General features: G+C 50.8%; 3 protein-coding genes across 3 annotated transcripts; 1 reads left to right on the top strand and 2 right to left on the bottom strand.

The window, feature by feature from the left end:
- The first annotated feature begins 936 nt into the window (after window positions 1–936).
- LOC112892606 (UDP-glucuronate:xylan alpha-glucuronosyltransferase 1-like) lies at window positions 937–6591 on the top strand. Its single transcript, XM_025959739.1, has 5 exons — window positions 937–1160; window positions 1637–1774; window positions 3802–4002; window positions 4168–4802; window positions 5141–6591. The coding sequence occupies exons 2-5, from the start codon at window positions 1734–1736 to the stop codon at window positions 6163–6165; spliced, it is 1902 nt and encodes a 633-aa protein (XP_025815524.1). The 5' UTR covers window positions 937–1160; window positions 1637–1733; the 3' UTR covers window positions 6166–6591.
- A 2703-nt stretch (window positions 6592–9294) lies between these two features.
- LOC112893481 (probable pectinesterase/pectinesterase inhibitor 51) lies at window positions 9295–13634 on the bottom strand. Its single transcript, XM_025960846.1, has 3 exons — window positions 13416–13634; window positions 11183–12681; window positions 9295–10119 (listed from the first exon to the last, which is right to left on the bottom strand). Exons 2-3 carry the CDS (start codon window positions 12300–12302, stop codon window positions 9434–9436), a joined length of 1806 nt encoding a protein of 601 aa, XP_025816631.1. The 5' UTR covers window positions 12303–12681; window positions 13416–13634; the 3' UTR covers window positions 9295–9433.
- Window positions 13635–13847: 213 nt separating this feature from the next.
- On the bottom strand, window positions 13848–17501 carry LOC112893482 (protein trichome berefringence-like 7). Its single transcript, XM_025960847.1, has 5 exons — window positions 17260–17501; window positions 16065–17170; window positions 14959–15117; window positions 14461–14738; window positions 13848–14149 (listed from the first exon to the last, which is right to left on the bottom strand). The coding sequence occupies exons 2-5, from the start codon at window positions 16895–16897 to the stop codon at window positions 14127–14129; spliced, it is 1293 nt and encodes a 430-aa protein (XP_025816632.1). The 5' UTR covers window positions 16898–17170; window positions 17260–17501; the 3' UTR covers window positions 13848–14126.
- Window positions 17502–19294: the final 1793 nt, after the last annotated feature.

Raw genomic sequence — 19294 nt, 5'->3', positions numbered from 1 at the left:
CATAAAAGTATAAACACAAAGGTGAGCAGACATGAAAATAGAAATAGCCCCAGAAATGCAGTAGCTGAACTGCGACTAGAATGTCTAAACCGTGTGGAAGCTAGCAACAAAAGGTCACCCGGAAAATGGTACCAGTGGCATGTTTGGATGTCTTGGACACAGTACGATGGCAACCCTACGGAAGATTCCTAGCAAGCGATCACCGCTAAGCAAAAGCATTCAAAGCTGCTAGTGGTATTAAGTTTGGTAACGGGTGGTTGCACTTTGCATGTCTTCTCCAGCGTGGCTTCACACCGAAAATCGCTGAACGCGTCAAGTTGATCTAACGCAGCAGTCAATCCGTCAAAGTCGGTCAGATCAGGCTGGTTGCAGTAATTTAAGGTACCTGCGTTGCATGTTCTTCGTTCCTGACCTCCGGCCACATGACCGGGAGATGATGTAAAACGAGTTGGACCTGCTGGCGAGCCCGGTTTTTCACGTCGCAGCGCTCGCACATTTTTGGTCATTTCTCTGTTATGTTGAACACGCTGAGAGCGAGGTAGAGGCTGACAGATTGACCTCATTGGCCGATGCTTGTGACTTGAAAACAGCAGTTGAAAATTGGGTATGCTTATGACTTTACTAGTAGATGGGAGTTTACTAACTTTTTACCATTCTTGGCATGTGACCGTTTGTACTTTTACCATTCCTCCATCCGTTTTTACCCACCACCGGTCCGGAAGCCTTCTCACCGACTCCTGCTAATCCCCGGACCCCTCTGGGACGAAGGAGAGATTGGGCCGCGGCCGTACGCGCCGTGGGCCCCAGGGGAAAAGATTACTCCCATTTTTTCCATCTGCCTCGCTTGCTTTAACCCGCTCGCCCTTCGCTTTGTGGGCAGTGTAGTTTTTCGTGTATGCTTATATATAAATAACTCCTCCCCTCCGCTCTCCCAAGCCCACCCAGAGCTCTATAGAAGAGGAGAGGGGCGAACCGGAGCCACTCAGCCGCCATCTCGCCGCACCACCGACTGCCTGCCCGCCTGCGTGCGTCCCCTCCCCACGCCGCTCCTGCTCGCCGCCGCCCGCTGCTCTCGCCATTTCAGCTCCAGCGCTCGCCGCCGCCGCAGCGCCTCTCCTTCCCAGCGAGCTTCCTCCGCCCGCCTGCCGGCTGCCTTCCAGGTACGCGCCGCCGTCGCCCGTCGGTTGTGGCTCCGTTTTTTGTGCGCTCTTTGATCTGATCTCTGGTGCGGTCTTGCCGGGAGCCGCTTGATCTGTTCGCGGTGGTTTGGGTTCTTTTCCGCCGGGGGTTGTTTGGCGCCACCATTTGCTCGATTTGGTTGCTCTTCGCTCCTTTTCCGCAGCGGATTTGCCCCTTTTACCTCGCTTGTAGTTTTGCTTGATTTGCTGCCCTCCTTTTCCGGTGTCTCGTAGATTCGGGTTCGCAGCTTTACCTCGCTCGCGCTGTTACTTGTTTCTACCCGGCCCATCTGTTGGCCGTTCCCTTTCCCGCTCTTCATCCCGGGAAGGTTTCCACTTCTATTGCGTCTGTCCATGTGTGGCATTCGGGCTTCTTGTTGCTGTTGTTGTTTTTTTTTTGTGCTTCAGCGAACTACGAACGCTCACGGATCCTACGGTGTCCTGTGTCTCCATTGCAGATGAGAAGCGGCGCAACCGGGGCCGCGGAAGTGTGGTCGGCGTGAGGCTTCGTCGGAGTCAGTGAACGCGCCGAGAAGGATCCTGGAGATCAAGCGCATGGGTTCCTTGGAGGCCCGGTACCGGCCGGCCGGGGCAGCGTAAGATCTCCCCCTCCCTTCCGATCTAAAGCAAACTTTCCCTCCCCTGCCTCTCTCACTCACGCCACCCCTCCTGCTGGTCACGCTTTTGAGCTGGTTCTGCTTGGTCTGGACTCTGGATAGCGTGCTAATCCAGGTTCAGGTTCAGATGCGCGCTTTGCCTGTGCCATGTGCGCTCATGTGCTGCATGCTGGATTGACTTGCATCTAAGCTGCTAGTGTTGCCGGTGTCTCCGGCGGTGACTATCCTCCATCCATCCTTATCGTGTAATCTCGCAGGAGTGCTGCAGTACCATTGCCATGTACCCTGTACAAGATGCCGTTCGTTTCCTGCTGCCCGTCGTTCCCGTTCACCATGCCCTGCCCCTCCTGGCCTCCTCCATAACTTCCTCTGATTTTGTTGGTGGTGCAGGTAGTGGTGGTTGTGCCTTTATGACATCCTCCACCCGTCCATCCGTTCTTCCTCCCGTTTTGCCATTCCCAGCAAGAGAAACTTGCTCTTTTCCCCATCCAGCTTTGAGCTACTGATGTAGTTATACACTTATATGCGCTCCTGCCGCTGATGGTTCGCTGTCGTCTCTCGATGCGTTTGAAACGTGTAAATCTGCCCGTCCTCACTCGTCGGTTCTCCCGGTTTCCCTGGCCGAAAGTTACTCACTTTTGTGATCACATATTTAGATGCTACTAACGAGCAACAACGTTTCCGTTTGAGCGGAACATTTTTATTTTTTGCTGTATAAAGCGTGCAGCCAGGCGTTGGTGGCCATCCATGTGCTCTTGCTGCCGTTTTTGACCCCAAAGACAGCTCCTTGTGGCAGCAACGCCATTAAATCCCTGCACTGCACGTAATAGTTTCATGTGCCGGGCTGCTATAGGGGCAATACGGCTGCCACGTTGAGCAGGTCAGCTACTGCTGCTGCTTTGTGCTGCCTCTGGTCCAGGACCGTTGAATTGCCAAGCTTGGCGTGTAGGAAATGCTGGGTTTTGATGTGTGACCTACCGGTGATTTCGGCTATCTTGGTCGGGTCCATATTTCTGGGCCAAATTTTCTTCAGGGTGTCTATGGTAGTACTGCAAAGAAACGGTTTCTTCTCTGCATCTGGGATTAATCATATGTGCAGCTTTTTCATTCCGTGTTTCACGGTATTTAAACCGCTGGCGGCCCGGCCCTAAGCGTGCTCTTGTGATTTGATTTGAGACGAAGAACATGGGGGGTTAGGTACCTGGCATCTTTGTGCTTAATGATGCTCAGCTTTCCCAAAAGATGTGACTAATAAAGTTGAACTCTGGGGAATAACGGAGGCCACTAATTTTCTTTTGGCCCCTTTTTAATTCTCAGTGCTGGGAGTGGATTTTTTCCTTTAGCCTTTTTTCTTCCACAGCCAAGCCACTTTAGTTTGATTGAGCATTTTCCCTTTATACATATGTGATACTGCAAGTTTTTCCTCTAAAAAAGATGTGCTTTCAATGCTTTAGTTTTTGTTTTACAAGGCAGAAGTCCGCAGATGCCACCACATGTCAGTGGATCCACCTCTTCCCAAGTTAAAAAATATATAAGACCAGAGCAAACTTCTAGGAAACATAAAACAGCAGCACCAGTAATAATCTATGCAGTTCTACCTTTCAAGTAGAACGAAGATTTAGTAAAAATTTGGGACCTGGTAATGTTACCCTGATAATATAGTTAGTTTGGCATGGACCTGCTGAAGAGTCTGTATTGCCTTTGTAATTTGTGTAAAAACAGTGATCTCTTCAGCTGGAAATTGCATTATTCCTTCAGCAATTTATTATCGATAATTTTCCCTGGTGTAATTCTCCATAGTCCATTCTATCACCATAAATGGTCTAATCCTGCATTGACCTTCCAATTTGCGATGACTGCTTTGTGCCCACAAATAGTCGCAATACAAATCAAATACAGAATTTACTTTTCAACTTTTTTTGTGACTAGGATTACTAATTGTTGTCCAAATACTTGCATGGAAGAGTTTGCTATCCTTGACACTGTTTTGTTTATACTTTTTTCAGTGAGGACACAGCTAAGAGGAGGACTCAGAAAAGCAAGAGTTTCAAAGAGGTTGAAAAATTTGATGTTTTTGTACTGGAGAAAAGCTCGGGATGCAAATTCCGATCCTTGCAACTTTTGCTCTTCGCTATCATGTCTGCTGCATTTTTAACGCTCCTATACACGCCGTCTGTGTATGAACATCAGCTGCAGTCAAGCTCTCGGTGAGTACACCTGACAATTTTACAATTATCCAGTATTACATTATCGGATCATGATCGCCCCCACCCCCAACACACACACACACACAAAAGAAGAGTCCATGGTGTCTTCCGATACTGAGCTGAGTCTATTACCTTGGTGCTTACGCTGGGTGTGATGGTTTGCAGACTTGTCAATGGGTGGATATGGGATAAGAGAAGTTCCGATCCCCGATATGTATCTTCTGCCAGCATTCAATGGGAGGATGTATATAAAAGTATCCAAAATCTGAATGGTGGTGAACAAAAGCTCAAAGTTGCACTCCTAAATTTTAACAGAACGGAGTTTGGCACTTGGACAGATATGCTCCCAAAAAGTGATTTTTCAGTCATAAGACTAGAGCATGCCAATGAAACCATTACCTGGCAGACTCTCTATCCTGAATGGATAGATGAGGAGGAAGAAACAGAGATACCATCTTGCCCCTCGCTTCCAGATCCAAATTTTCCGAGATCAACACACTTTGATGTTGTTGCTGTTAAGCTTCCCTGTACTCGTGTGGCAGGTTGGTCAAGAGATGTTGCACGGTTGCATTTGCAGTTATCAGCAGCTAAAATAGCAGCGAGCACGGCAAGAGGCAATGGTGGAGTCCATGTGCTGTTCATGACTGATTGCTTCCCGATTCCAAATCTCTTCTCTTGCAAGAACCTGGTGAAACGTGAAGGCAATGCTTGGCTGTACAAACCTGATGTGAAGGCTCTACAAGAGAAGCTCAGGTTACCTGTTGGTTCCTGTGAGCTTGCTGTTCCACTGAACGCAAAAGGTAAATTGATTAATGTCTCAATTTTGTAATAGCATCCCATTAGAAGACACATTATTTTCCCAGTGTACACAATGCTCATATCCAGAAAATCCAGTAACTCTATAAGCTATGGTTGCATGCATCAACATGTGCGCACATATACAGTGATAAACAATGCTGCAATCGTCACATTTTCAGTATTAGAGCAACTGTATCATTTCCTGGAACAAGTTGGCCAGACATTATCTTTCTTTACGTAGGCATGCATTGTAAACTTGTCAGGAAATGTCAAAATATATCTATTTCCCTTCTAAGTTTTTTTCCCCAGAATGATGAAAAAAATTCTTTTTTGATTGCAGCGCGACTTTATACAGTGGACAGACGCAGAGAAGCATATGCTACAATACTGCATTCAGCAAGTGAATATGTTTGTGGTGCCATCACGGCGGCTCAAAGCATTCGCCAAGCAGGATCTACAAGAGACCTTGTTATTCTTGTTGATGAGACCATAAGTGATCACCACCGCAAGGGGCTGGAATCTGCGGGGTGGAAGGTCAGAATAATACAGAGGATCCGGAATCCTAAGGCTGAACGTGATGCCTACAATGAATGGAACTACAGCAAATTCCGGCTATGGCAGCTTACAGATTATGACAAGGTTATATTCATTGATGCTGACCTCCTTATCCTGAGGAATATTGATTTCTTGTTTGCAATGCCAGAAATCACTGCAACTGGCAACAATGCAACACTGTTCAACTCCGGAGTGATGGTCATTGAGCCCTCCAACTGCACGTTCCAGTTACTGATGGAGCACATCAATGAGATAACATCATACAATGGTGGTGACCAGGGCTACCTGAATGAGATATTCACATGGTGGCATCGCATTCCAAAACACATGAACTTCTTGAAACATTTCTGGGAGGGTGATGAAGAGGCAGTGAAGGCGAAGAAGACTAGGTTGTTTGGGGCTAACCCGCCAATCCTCTATGTCCTTCACTACTTGGGCCGGAAGCCATGGTTGTGCTTCCGGGACTACGACTGCAACTGGAATGTTGAAATTCTGCGGGAGTTTGCGAGTGATGTTGCGCATGCTCGCTGGTGGAAGGTGCACAACAAGATGCCCAAGAAGCTTCAGAGCTATTGCCTTCTGAGGTCAAGGCTGAAGGCCGGGTTGGAGTGGGAGAGGCGGCAGGCTGAGAAAGCAAACTTCACTGACGGGCACTGGAAACGGAACATAACTGATCCAAGGCTGAAAACCTGCTTTGAGAAGTTCTGCTTCTGGGAGAGCATGCTGTGGCATTGGGGTGAGAACAAGACCAACTCGACGAAGAACAATGTGGCGCTTGCACCGCCTACCGCGAGCCTGTCGAGCTCATGAGATCTGTAGATAGCTTTGTTGAGAGAGTAGTATACCCAGATACAAAACTTCTGAAGCTCCATACATACATAGCAACAGCTTTGTAAAGGTAGCTATGTAGGCCTCTTCCCGAATGACTCTATACCTCTGTTGGCCATCACTGCCCCAGCGCCCTCCCGCTGCTTTTTTGATGGCTGGCAAATTTTTTTGGTTTCTTCTGCTAATAATTCATCAGTATAGGCTGTTTTCCTTTCTGGCTTAGAGTCCTGTCCGGGGTCTGTTGCTTCATGTTCCATCGGCTACTGCTGTACTGCAGTACGCCTGGTTTGTTGATGTATGGTGGTTGAACAGTTTCAGTGATCAATCTGGAGTGATGCAACATGAGATTGCTGACCAGCAAACACTGCGTCATTTTGTGATGAATATGATGCATGTCACTTTTCATGCTGTTGTGGAAGTTGATGAATTAGCTCAACCGCTGGCTGATGGGGACCTAAAAATGATACTGTGTTGGAGTGCTGTTTGAGGAGAAGAAACGACCACTGCCTTTGAGCTCCTTGCACGCTTGCTGCACTTCTATGTGTCCTCGGCCTGTGCCACCTAACTATGCGAGCATTCAAATGCCGTGCTTCCCTACTGATGCCGAGCAAGCAGCATCATTGCATCTGCTGATACGTTTGCTGTGTGCGTTGCTGCTCTGTCAAAGGAACACGAGATGCATCATCATTGGCCGGATCCCATGATCTCCGTCATGTTCAGTTCCTTGGCGACGCGGTCTTTTGCAGCTCAGCTCGCTTTTCCAACAGCAGCTCACCTAAAAAGCACGGGGACTAGGCTGTACGAGGCTCCCGGCGGTGGCGATCGTTCTCTCTCCCTTCCGAGACACTGTACATGCTCCCTGATTGAGTGAGCATCCCTTGCCTCTCACGATTGGGGTGGTTGGTTGGATGTTTGCGCTGCAAGTGACGGGGTCACTGGGATTAGGTCTCTCTTCCTCACGGCCGCCGCCCACTAGAGGAGATCCGAGGATGCGTCCAGATCTGGCGCACGGTTTCACTAGCAGCGCCAGTACACCGGAACCACGGGAAAAAAAGGCGCTGCGTCCAACCACCACTCTCCTGTTCGTCGCCCCACGCGCGTCGGCGTCGCGTTGCGAGCTGAGAGCTCGCTATTTTATGCCGCCCTGCCGGTGGCGCGCCACGGTCCAGAGCGCCTCGTCGTTGTCCGTACCGCGGCGTACTACAATATTGTCTTGGGAGGGGGCGGGTTCGAGGCGCCGGACGCACACGCGGCGGCGGCGGTGGGAGCCCCGGCGTCTCTCTCCGCCTCGGCGCGGGCACGAGGGGGACGCGGCAATCGAACGCCACCTCCCTGGCGTCGGTCAGTCAGATACGCATGCACGGCGGCATGGGCAGGGGCATGGCATGGACCGACCACTCCGCTCGGTGCCCTAGCCCCTAGGCGGCGCGCCAGGCCGGAGACCACCCACTGCGCTAGGGCCGGCGCGGTGACACGCGTCGCGCCGCGTCGGGCATCTGTCGCGCGGCCGCCTTGGATGGACGAGGAGGGGGGGGCAGGGTGATGCCAGCTTTTGGGCTTTTGACCGGGCAAAGCGGGAGAGAAACAACAAAAGGAGGGAACTGGTCGTGGGACGCTGCGCGTGCGAGTACGACTGGTACTAGACCTGTAGACAGAGTTCGCGCTCGTCACCTGTGCTGGGCTGCTGGTGCTGGCCCTGCCGTGGGCTCTCGTCAGCCGCACATGGAGACGCCCGCGCTTGGTGCTCCAGCAGGGGACGGGGAGGAATCCCGCCGTTGGCTGGCCTCTCGCCGTCACGCGGCAGCGGTGGCGCGCCGCGTTGCCGGTGCGGCAACAACGACGGCTCCGGCTGGCTGCGGCGGGGTCAGGGTCGGCGGCCACTATAGAAAAGAAAAAAAACCTTCTGCGATGAATTGACCCCGCGGCCGCGGGGATGCCGCGATGCCCCAGCGAAGAAGACTTCTTGGCCCAGCCCTTCCATAGACATGCCAGAATTAATACGGGGCTTACTTCGTTTTTCTTTTTATAATTTTTTTTCTTTTTTATAGTGGCCCAGGTAAAGCAAAGAAGCTGGGCTACCTAAGAGTGAGTGAGATTCGGCCCAGATTGAATATACTGCCTATTTTTTTTTGTTGCTCCCTCTTCCCGCCAAAAAAGAACCAGTTAATAAACGCTAAGGAAACGTAGGCCCAATAAAGACAGAGCAGCCCAAGATGCAGCCCAAGCTAAGTCGTTTGGTGCGCATTTCCCCTCGGCTGCAACCTGCAAGGACATCAGTGCCATTCGGGGGATCACCATTACCAGCCACTGGGCTGTATTGCCCGTATGTCGATTTCACATGTTTGTCCGGCCCAGACCAGTTTATGCGGTTTTCCTTTTGCTTTTGAACCGGGCCGGTGGTTGTTCTCTGTAGAGGTAGCAACGCTTCACGTCCGTTTTTCTTTTTGGAAAGAAAAAAACATTGCCTTAAAAAAACATGTCTGTCGAAAGTAAGGCGATACTTATGATAACTTCGTCACCATGTTGAACGCCTGAAATCAGACCTACGGTTTCTCATCGGCAGTGTCGCACTTCTTTAGATGTAGGATAAAGCAAGTGATCCATGACTAGTATATAACTAACAGTGCGATATCAAGCTCAAAAAAAAAAACAGTGCGATATCACCATACAGCGCGTCAAAAATTTGGCTCACGACCTCCCTTTTTGTGAGTTGTGGCTTCGACTCATGGCGCACGAAAAGCACGCGTCCGGAAGTGGGTGGGCGCCGATCCACGACCGTGACTCCTGCCCCTCATCTTTTGGTTGGATCGTTGGGCGGCGGCGCACATGCGGCGATGAAGAAGGGCACAACGAAAAGACGCCGCTGCAAAGGCAGGCAGGCAGGCAGTGTTGCAGTGAATCAATGACGGACCACCACGGGGTGGCGGGGCGAGGCGATAATGTTGTTTGCAAGGACCTGCCAATTGCGGAAACCGCACGCCGTGGCGCCGAGCTCATCTGCCTGTCAATTTCGTAGCTCCGCCACGGCGCCACTTCACCCTGGCATTTCTTCCAGGCCACTCTTCCTTTGTGGCCACAGAAATGAGCAGAGTTTCCGTCCACCATCGATCGTCGATCACAGCAGGTTTTATTCTTGTTCTTTCACCTGCTCTTATAACTGCAGTGCTCAACGTCAGTGGTGGCATGCCAGTTGCTCGACACGACTGTTCACCATACATTCTCATTCTCTACAGGCATTACTACTAGTGTACTACGCTTTGGGTATCCACTCGTGGCCCTGGATGAAGTTGGCGACGCTGTACGCGTCGACGTGGTCCTCGGGCACCTGGCTGCTCCACGCCACCCTCCGGCCGGCGGCGGCGGCGCCGGGCCCGGCGCTGCCGAACTCGCCGTAGTAGAGCGTGTCGAGCGCGAAGTCCCCGTCCCAGGGCATCCACCCCTGCGGCTGCACGATCTCCGCGAGCGTGCACCGAAGGTACACCGTCCGGGAGTACTCCTTCCACGGCCGGCCCAGGTAGACGCGGTGCGCGTCGGGCTTCCGGCGGTAGAGCTCCATGTACTCGTCGCTGCCGTTGACGGCGCAGCCGCTGAGCACGATCCCCGTGGGCTGCGCCGGGTCGGTGCGGCCCTGCGCCGTGACGGCGTCTTTCTCCCCCTTGTCGGGGCGCAGCTGCCGGGGCAGGACGAGGAGGGCGGTGGCGTGGAGCACCGCGGCGGAGTTGCCGAAGACGAAGTCGACGGTGCCGGCGACGCGGCAGCGGGTGTAGAAGTGGCGCATGGCGTGCGCGTACAGTGTGTCCTGGTGGCCCAGCAGCTCCACGCCGTCCAGCACCGTGCGGTCGCCCGTGGAGCGGAACGCCACCGCCTGGTGCGCGTCGGGGCCCGCCGTGTTGGAGATCGTCAGGTCGCGCGCCATGAAGCCGTCCGCCAGCACGCCTGCGCCCACAGGACCGAGCAGAGAAAGATGGGAAAAAATCAGCATGCGGTGGGGTTTGTGGGCCCGGACGACGCACGGGCAAGTGGAGTGCCTTGGAATGGATAGCCTCGGAGCAGGCTCCCTCGTGACGACGCTGCGCTGCATTGTCGCCACCCGGCACATGCATTTGCCGGTCACCTAGTACTAGTGTACTTGCTACTATTGGTAAGTGGATCGTCCATTTGCTTGCAGCACTAACTCGCTGTCACGACTCACCAGCGGATTCTTGGCAGAGATTTAAAAAGAATCATGCTATTTAAAATTATTAAATAATTTTTTTTGAAATTGCTATTTAGGAGTACTAAATAAAATCTGTTTCCAAAATCAGAGTTCTACAATTAGTTTTATAATTAGATTTTATTTAATACTTTTAAAGGATAAAATTCTAATACCAAACACCCCTTATTGCAACAGTTATTGCAGCAAGTAACCAAACCATACTAGTACTAACAATTATTGCAACAAGTAACCAAACCATACTAGTACTAGAGAAATGTATCAGGACTCAGCCAGATTATAGTAGCTTGACACAAACACGTTAGTACAAACGGTGCTAGTCAGTCTATCTCTAGTGATAAAAATGTACTGGTAGCAGGCTACCTCCTAAAGTCCTACCTAGTCAAAAGAATGAAAGATCACTACGCATGCAGTGCACATTGCGCCATGGCCTAAAGGCTTTTAGAGCAACTTTTCCTTTAGGCGTTTCCGGAAGCAACTTTTGCTAACCAAGGCCAGATTTCAAATTTAAATTTCCCTTTGAAAAACGAAGGCTCACAAAAAAATTTGGTCATGTGGCATGCCCGACGCGACATGCAAAAGCCAAGAGTGAAAGGGATGCGTCACACGGCTGCCTTTAAAGTGCTCCTGTCACGGGATCGCATTGATTCCATGCATGTACACGCGTACGACGCGGTAGAGAGCAGTTGAGTACGCTCGGCTCGGTCACCAGTGCAATACGCCTACGCCGTACACGGGGGCAGAATACGCAGAGGGGGCGAGGGGGACACGCGGGTTCGTACGCACCTACGGTGGCCGTGTTGAAGGTGGACACGCCGGGCGTGTCGGCGTTGAGGTCGCCGGTGATTACCGTCTTCCCCATGCCGTCGCCAACGAGCACCACGTTCGTCTTCTCCCACGGCACGCTCACGGTCTCCCTGTACACCCCCTCCTTCACGCGCACCACGAACGGCCCCTCGCCGTAGTCCGGCGCGGCCGCCACCGCCTCGCGCACCGTCTTGTAGTCGCACCCCGCGGCGCACACCGTCGCGTTCGCGGCCAGCCCTCGCGGCACCCCGAGCGCGTCGACGTCGGGCTCCGCCTCCTTCGACGCGGCCGCGGCGGGCGGCCAGTACCCGTCGCGCTCCGTCTGCGGCGGGCGCCAGCGGGAGGTCTCGTCGCCGTACCGCTGCCGCGCGGCGAGCATGGAGATGTAGTTGCTGTTGACGGCGATGGTGTCGTGGAGGTAGGCCATGGCGTCGGAGATGGTGTGGGAGAAGTTGACGTACTTGTACGCGGACCAGCAGTCGTAGAGGTGGAGCAGCGCGGTGGAGGCGGAGAGCAGCGGCGGCGAGGGGGAGGGCGCGAGGCGGCGGGAGGAGAGGGATAGGAAGGTGAGGCAGTTGGTGGCGGCGTTGGAGAGGTTCACGTTGGAGGAGGCGGCGAGGACGGACTTGGCCGTGGAGACGGCGGGCGGGATGCGGGCGCGGAGCGCGGACAGCGTGGCGCCGAGGAGGTCGGAGGCGGAGGCGTCGGAGCCGGCGCCGGAGAGAGTGGAGACGCAGGCCGGCTGGAAGCGGGTGGCGTTGCAGGCCAGGAGGACGGCGAGCGGCGCCGAGACGGAGGACGCCGGTGCCGCGGCGGGCGACGGGGACGGGGTACTGCGGTGGTGGTGGTGGCGGGAGGAGAGGGAGGAGGGGAGATGGATGAGGAGGAGGACGAGGAGGGGGAGGAGGCGGGCCGGAGGAGGCATTGTTGATGGTTGGATCATGTTGTGCGTGCGCGCGACTGGGAGGAGCGGACTAGCGGAGTCGCCACTGGAGTGTGCGGCGCGGTGGTCGGGGTGGTTATATTGCGGAGGGGCGGAGGCGGGCAGGCTGCTCGGTTGGGGAAGGGTGGAGGGAAGGGGACGACGAATGGGGATCATGCAAATGTAACGGAAAGTAGGACGAAAGCATTCATGCCCGGGATATGAATCCTCCGGTTGATTTTGCTTCCATTTTTATCGATTTGATTACACAATTCAGTGTCTCTGATGGTAACATCTAACAGGACCACTAATAGTTACATATGGCTCCGTAGGTTATGATAATTCAAAATTACTGTAGACACTGACACTTGGAAATATTGCAACCCATCATTTGTCATTGGCCAAAAATTGCGAGGTTAAGACAAAAATGCTTACATGATGTATGATTTAGCATTTGTTTTAGATAGACATTCATTTACTTTCTGCCTCATATAGGACATTATAACTTCCCCCAGGTTGTCAGTGCCACTCCTAATGATTGTCATGCCGATCCTATCTGCACAAGTAGCCACATGTTTGTGAAAAATACTAGAACCACCACCACCCACAAACTCTTCACAAAATGCCATTGGAGAACACCGTCCGGAATGACTAGTCACATGTTTGTGAAAAAAGATTGTCAAGGCAACAGCTCTACTGTTCAGCGAAGGACGAAAAGCTACATGATGACAACCAAAAAAGGAAAAAACACTTTATGCTAGCATGATGGTCATGCACGAAAAGCACTAACCGATTTATGTGACTCACCCTGAGCTATATATGTCATCTTTTGTTAGAGGCCGCGTCTGACGCGGAACTTTGAGGTCACTGGGAAGACATTTCAATTCTCCAATGTTCCTTAGAAGGATTCCATTGAAACACTTATCGTCCCCTTCGGAACACACGCCTAGATATATAGAGGCTTACTAGTCAGGATTGTCGGTTTACACTCCTGGGTCTGCACCGTTCATCACTATGAAGCAAAGCAAGGTCTCTAACTTATAAGTTTCACATTCTAAACGAGCCATTCAAATCGTTTCAGCTAAGTGGTGTTCACTATGAGTCAACGCATCAACTGGTGCTTGCGTCCATCGGCAAGGCAGGCACACCTGAACTGAAATTGCACAACCGTGCACGGCAGAAGGCAATGCTTGCCCCCCTCTTGCACTGCCTGATTGCCTCTACAGTGGGTGCATCGATTGGTTAATTTGGCACGATAGCTGCCGGTTCGCAAGAGGGCGAAGAGATTACCGCGACAGGCGATCACGCGCATCCAGTAGTGCCCTTCGCGCCGTCTTGGCGTGCTGCCACACACAGCAGGTTGTTTGATCCGTCATGTGGCATTGGAGGTTTCTGTCATCAGTGTTCCGGAAGCTTTGTACTCACGGGATAATGGCACATTCGCACAGCCGCGGAATGGTGACGGGGTGCCTTTTCTCCAGTTGCGAGTTGCGAGGCTGCCGACCCGGTCACGGGATCACAGGTTCACAGCGAAAATGGTCGGCGCACCGGCTCGCTCAGCTGAGGGCATTGGCAAATTAGCAGGCGCCGATGCAATCGCACAACACCCCCCCCACCCCCCCTTTCCTAGCTGCAAAAGAAGTCATTTGACATATAACTGCATATTGATAACTATTTCATTTGATGTGTGCTGATGCAAGAAAATGCAGTAAAGACGTCACATGCATAAGAATTCAATTTCCAAAATTTTGTAAATGAACTACTGTTACATACAGGTTGCCTGTGATCTGTGTCTATGTCTAAACAGCCAAAGGAGGAAATGATACAAATTCTATGTCTCAGGTCTCAGGAGATGTGCATTCCTGCGTGAGCAATTGAGGGGGAAAATGGAAGATGAATATAACACAGCTTGCCTGAAGATGCTGCTGTCTCAGAGACCTCTTGTAGCAAATAAAACAGAAATTATGAAACAGAAGGAAGATGAGCATATCATGTCAGCAGTCAGCTAACCAGCCCTCGCCAACCTGTGGAATCAGACAAGAAAAAGCATCACATCACCATTCAACTCCATCAGGAGTAATTCATCAAGTAAAAATAGTATTACACTCTATCTAAACTCCTGGAGTCAACAATAATAACCATGGAAGAGCTCCATATTCCTCATATACATCTTCTGGATTTTTCAGGACTCATGCATACACATGTAGGTTTTCAAATATTGATCGTAGGTCTAGCAATCAGCATCACAGTTCTAACACAGTATCCTACTTGGTTTATTTAGGCACATGCTCTAAGAAAATATCATAAAAGATTGTTATCGTAATAAGGAACTCACCATTTGTCAACAGATGGGAAAATACAAGTTCATTCCAAGCATCTGGAACTCCAGGAAGGCACCAGTGGCTGCAATCAAGTATGGTATTGGGATGACTCCAAAGGCCAATATGAGCATCACTTCTGAAGGCCCCCATCAAAGTCACATTTAGTACAGTGACAGGGACACTTGTATTCGCCACAACATCAGCAAGTATATCCCCAAATTCTCTCCTGTCATCTCCTTTGGCCTCAGTTGTAGGTTGTTCTGTTACTTCACAAACCTTTTGATTTAAGCCACTGTAAACATGAATAATTCTCAATGAGTGTATACTTTAGCAAAATAACTCGTACACAGTCCAAATTTGCTTTTCTAATAACACCACAATCATAGTGGCACTTATAGGATGTAGCAACCTTAAAAACTTTCAGTTCAAATTGTAGTTACTTCTAGAGTACAATAAAGAAGAAAATGAAGAATTCTACAAGGAAAAGATTATTTGTATGTTAGAAAACACACCTCCAGTGAGATGGTTCATATGTACGGAAGAACACACGCGTTCGTCTTAAATCAACTTTCTCTTTCACCCATGAAGCCCAAGTTTCCAGTGCCATTTTGAAAGCAGCATTAATGGATGTTCCCAGTTTAAGGACACCTCCAGCCTCAAAATAGCAACCCCTGCTTGCAAAGATCAAACTTGAATATCCAAGATTTATGAAGTTGATATCAGTGCAAATCAACAACAACAGCATTATGAGACAAAGAAACCAGGAAACATATCATGGCAATTCCATTGAGTAGTAGCCATCAAAGCTAAGCAATAAAAGACAGTAAGCATTTTTGTTACAATTCTAAACATTGACTTCCTCCATAAAACATCATCGAGAGGGGCCTGAACTAAACCGAGAATGTAAAGTCTCAATATTACCCAAAAAAAATCATAAAGACCTAACACAATGGAGCCACTGCTCTTATATAACACTGAACACATCCACAAGCAAAAAGAACACAGTAAAAACAATATAATGCCAAATGAAAGAAGCACTAAACTTCACTTGGCATCATCAGAATCTTAAGCCCTGCTTGGATCATACCTAGCCAGATTTCTTTTCTAAATGAAACTTAGCCAGTATGCAGATAAAGACTGATGTATCAACATCAACCATAATAAATGAGATGACATCAGAACCTAACCCACTTTTGTGTTGCTAAGACTTCAAGGAACAACTAGAACTGATACAATACAACACCGTCAAGGCAATCACATCAATCTTGTATCCTGGATTCTAAACCTTTTATCCTCAGTCACTCGCTACTAAGAATGCACTTCAGCGTTGATTCATAGGAATAAGTATAACTTGCTTGAATTCTTGTGAGAAATAACATTGCCAAGCCTCTTTTAATCCTACAGAGTTGCTTAGAGGTTACAGATCTAAAAGGTGGTGACATCTTCCACAGGAACACTGTGCTGCCTATATAACTTGCCATGGATAAAACATCAATGTAGATGGGTGTGATGTGTGAACAGTTCATGTTGGTAAAAACTCAGACTAATGAAAATTTGCTAGTTAACTTAAGAAAACAGAAGGAACAAAAGGTTTGTGAATTAAAGTAAGACAACTCACATATCAAATAATTTGCTGGCAGTCCACCAATGTCCTGAGTTGAAAATAAGCACATCTGAATCTGCCCATTTCCTACTTAAATCATCCAACTTATCCAGTTTTAGGATTGCACGGACCCTTCTGCGCCCATGGCGAACCGCAGGAATCTGCTGCACAAGGAACACAGACCGGAAGAACTCCACACTAAGGTTGAAGGACTCAAATCTCACTCCTAAAAACCGGATTGTCTTTGAGATTTGGTTGCCATTAACCTCATAAACCGTATCTGGATCATCCACCCCAGTCATGAGCATGCAAATGAAGGACTCCCACTGCGTTCGGCTCATGGAATCCCCCACAAACACGACCCTCTTCCCTCTCAGCCACTCCAGCACAGCACGGGCACTGAACCGCGGCAAATCGCATCCCCGAGGTTTCCACCTCCACTTGAGATACTCGGTGTCCTTCCTCCCATTGGCCAGGCAATTGAACCCCCTCTCCGCAAACGGGCACCGGGAGCTGTTGTACAGGGGGTACCTCTCATCGGGCACCCAGATGCCGTCGAACACGTCGCAGGACTCGAGATTCTCGCCGGCGGCGAACTCGGCGACCACATGGTCCCGGCCCGGGTGTCGGAAGACGTACAGGTACAGCGCGCAGGAGAGCACGAGCGCTAGGGAGGTCAGGAAGAACGCGAAGGCGACGCGCTCGAACGACGGCCCCGACGGCCCCGACGGCGCCGCCGCCCACCAGTTCCGGTGCGCGGCCCCCGGCGTGGAGACCCGCGGGCTCCCGACGCCGCCCCTCGCCGCGAGCCGCGCCGATGTGCTCCGGCTGAAGCTCCCGCTCACCATCTCCCCTCCGCCGCCGCCGCCGCCGCCGCCCGATCTCCCATTAGACAGCTCCCCTGCTGCCGAATCGGCCTCTCAGACCAATTCAGGCACGCAGCTGACAGCTCTACCGAACCAAAATCACTTGGAATATCGCAGGCGCGGCGGCTTCCTCCCAATCCAGAAGCACCGGCGATGAATATCTTCAATTTTTCACCTTCCGCCCTCCGCGATTCAGATATTCCGGCGAACCGACTGGATCGAGCCGCGCTGCCCCAGTCCAAAGCCCGCGCGCAGCTGCCGAGATCAGGGAGCTCTGAGCCGGTCGTTGGGAGGCAAAGACAACGATAGCCGATGCAGGGCGCCAGGGCAGATCAGGGACTCACCGAACTCCGTCGACAGCGATCGCCGGTGCGGGCCGCCCGCGATAAAAGACCCAAAAGCAGCAGGCCCGCGAAAGAGCTCCCGATGAACCTGCGTCGCCCGGCGCGTCGCGACTCCGCGGATGGTGTTGGTGTCGTGGCAAGGTGAGCTCCCGCGCGGCGAGGCCGGGTCCGAGAAGAGCTGAGGGCTGAGGCGGCGACGCGACGCTCGCGGTGGTTGTGGAGTGGGCGATTTAAATACTTGTGATGCAAAGGGTGTTTTATGAAATCCTTAGGCCTGGAAAGACGGCTGCTCGCCTCGCTGCCATGTGGGGAACGGCTGAGCGTGGGGCCCGCATGGCGGCGGCGGGGGCGCGCGGGGAGGCGCGTGACGCCCGCTTGGGTTTTTGACTTTTTGGCGAGGGAGGTCGAGAGGAAGCTGTGGTGTGCGCGGCGACATATCGACGACATGGGCCGAGAGGGATATTTGCCTGAACGACGCCGTCGGGCATTCGGGCCACGATCTCTTCTCTTCGTTACCGACTCCGGCGAGGAATAGCAAGCAAACGGTAGGAGGTGAGGTGGCAGGAAGCGATCCGCGCACCCATCGACGTCAATTTCACGAGTGTTTTTTTCTAACAATAATACCGGTCCCTGCCGCGTCCTCTCTCCTCAGCGATGAACTGATGGTCGGGTGTTTAATGCGCTCCTGCCTTTTGGCGCTGCGAGCAGTTTTTTTATAATACAGGTTGGACACTTATAACCTATCTACACTCGTCACTGTAAACACACTACGTACATACACAAACTCTATCCCTATAATCATCTATAGTCATCTTTAGAGACTGAGCTAGCAAATTTTCGAGATTGATAAAATTACCATATATATCTCGCTGTCGATGAAAATATTATCTACAATTGCAAGTACAACATCTTTAAATTTTAAAAAATTTACTCCCACAAAATGTCGAATTTAACTAAGATGGTGCCGAAACTCTCGTAAAAGTAACCACTGGATACGTGCCCTTCACCTGGCGCTGCGAGTAGTTGCCCGAGCCTAACAAGTTGGGCCAGGTTTGGGCTAGTCGCCTCGTTGAGGAGGAGCTGTTGTTGGGCAAGGGCCCGAGCAAATTAAAGGGCTGTTGGGCCGGCCGTTACCTTGCCCTAAACCAGGCTCGGGCTAGTCGCCTCACAATAGCGCAGCAGCATCTTGCTCCACCACCACCACGCCAGCAGACCAGCCCCCTCACTCCAGCGAATCAAAGTGTAAGAGCCCTTTTGGCGTGGCTCCGCCGGAAACAACAGCTCCAGCCATGCTACAGTAAATGATACTGTAGCGGTGCTATTTTGTACGATGATAAGAAGCGAATCAATATCTAAAATAAACTAGAAAAAAAAAAGGTAAAGCCGGTGGAGATAGAAAAAATAGCTCTACTAACTCCGGCTCCAAGATGCTACAGTACTACTACAGTGCATGGAGTCGGAGCACCCGGAACTCTCCCAAACCAGGACCAAGGCTATCTCCAACCGTCGTTGTCTGTATCCTTCTCTATATCCTTCATTTACAGAATTCTCTACAAGATTCTCTCCTCTATATCTCATTTCTTTCCAACAACGTTCTCTAAATCTCGTTCTCTATACATTAAACCCTATATTAGAAACGTATTTTGTTCTAAATTTTTGTACGTACGTATTTATCATATCTCAAATGCTATGGACATATTTTATTTTTATTTAATTTAGTGTTTAAAATATAAAAAAATAGAGAAGAGGAGAGAGAATCTCTATATATAGAGGAAACCTGTAGCGTTCTCTATTTTAGAGGACCTTTTAGAGAACGCTGCTGGAGCAATAGAGAACAGAATCTTCTCTATATATAAGGTAGAGAACGGTTTAGAGAGCACTATATAAACGGTTTAGAGAGCACTATATATAAGGTAGAGAACGGTTTAGAGAGCACGAGACAGCCTAAGAAACCCTCCAGCCTCCAGCAGTCCAATCAAGAATCTAGCTCGGCGTCTTCGTCACATGTGTGTCCGGGCCTCCGTTCCGGTCATAA

This window comes from Panicum hallii, chromosome 5 (genome assembly GCF_002211085.1).
Source record: "Panicum hallii strain FIL2 chromosome 5, PHallii_v3.1, whole genome shotgun sequence".
Lineage (NCBI taxonomy): Eukaryota > Viridiplantae > Streptophyta > Magnoliopsida > Poales > Poaceae > Panicum > Panicum hallii.
Note: the sequence above shows the minus strand (reverse complement) of the source record. Positions and strands in the feature narration are given on the sequence as shown.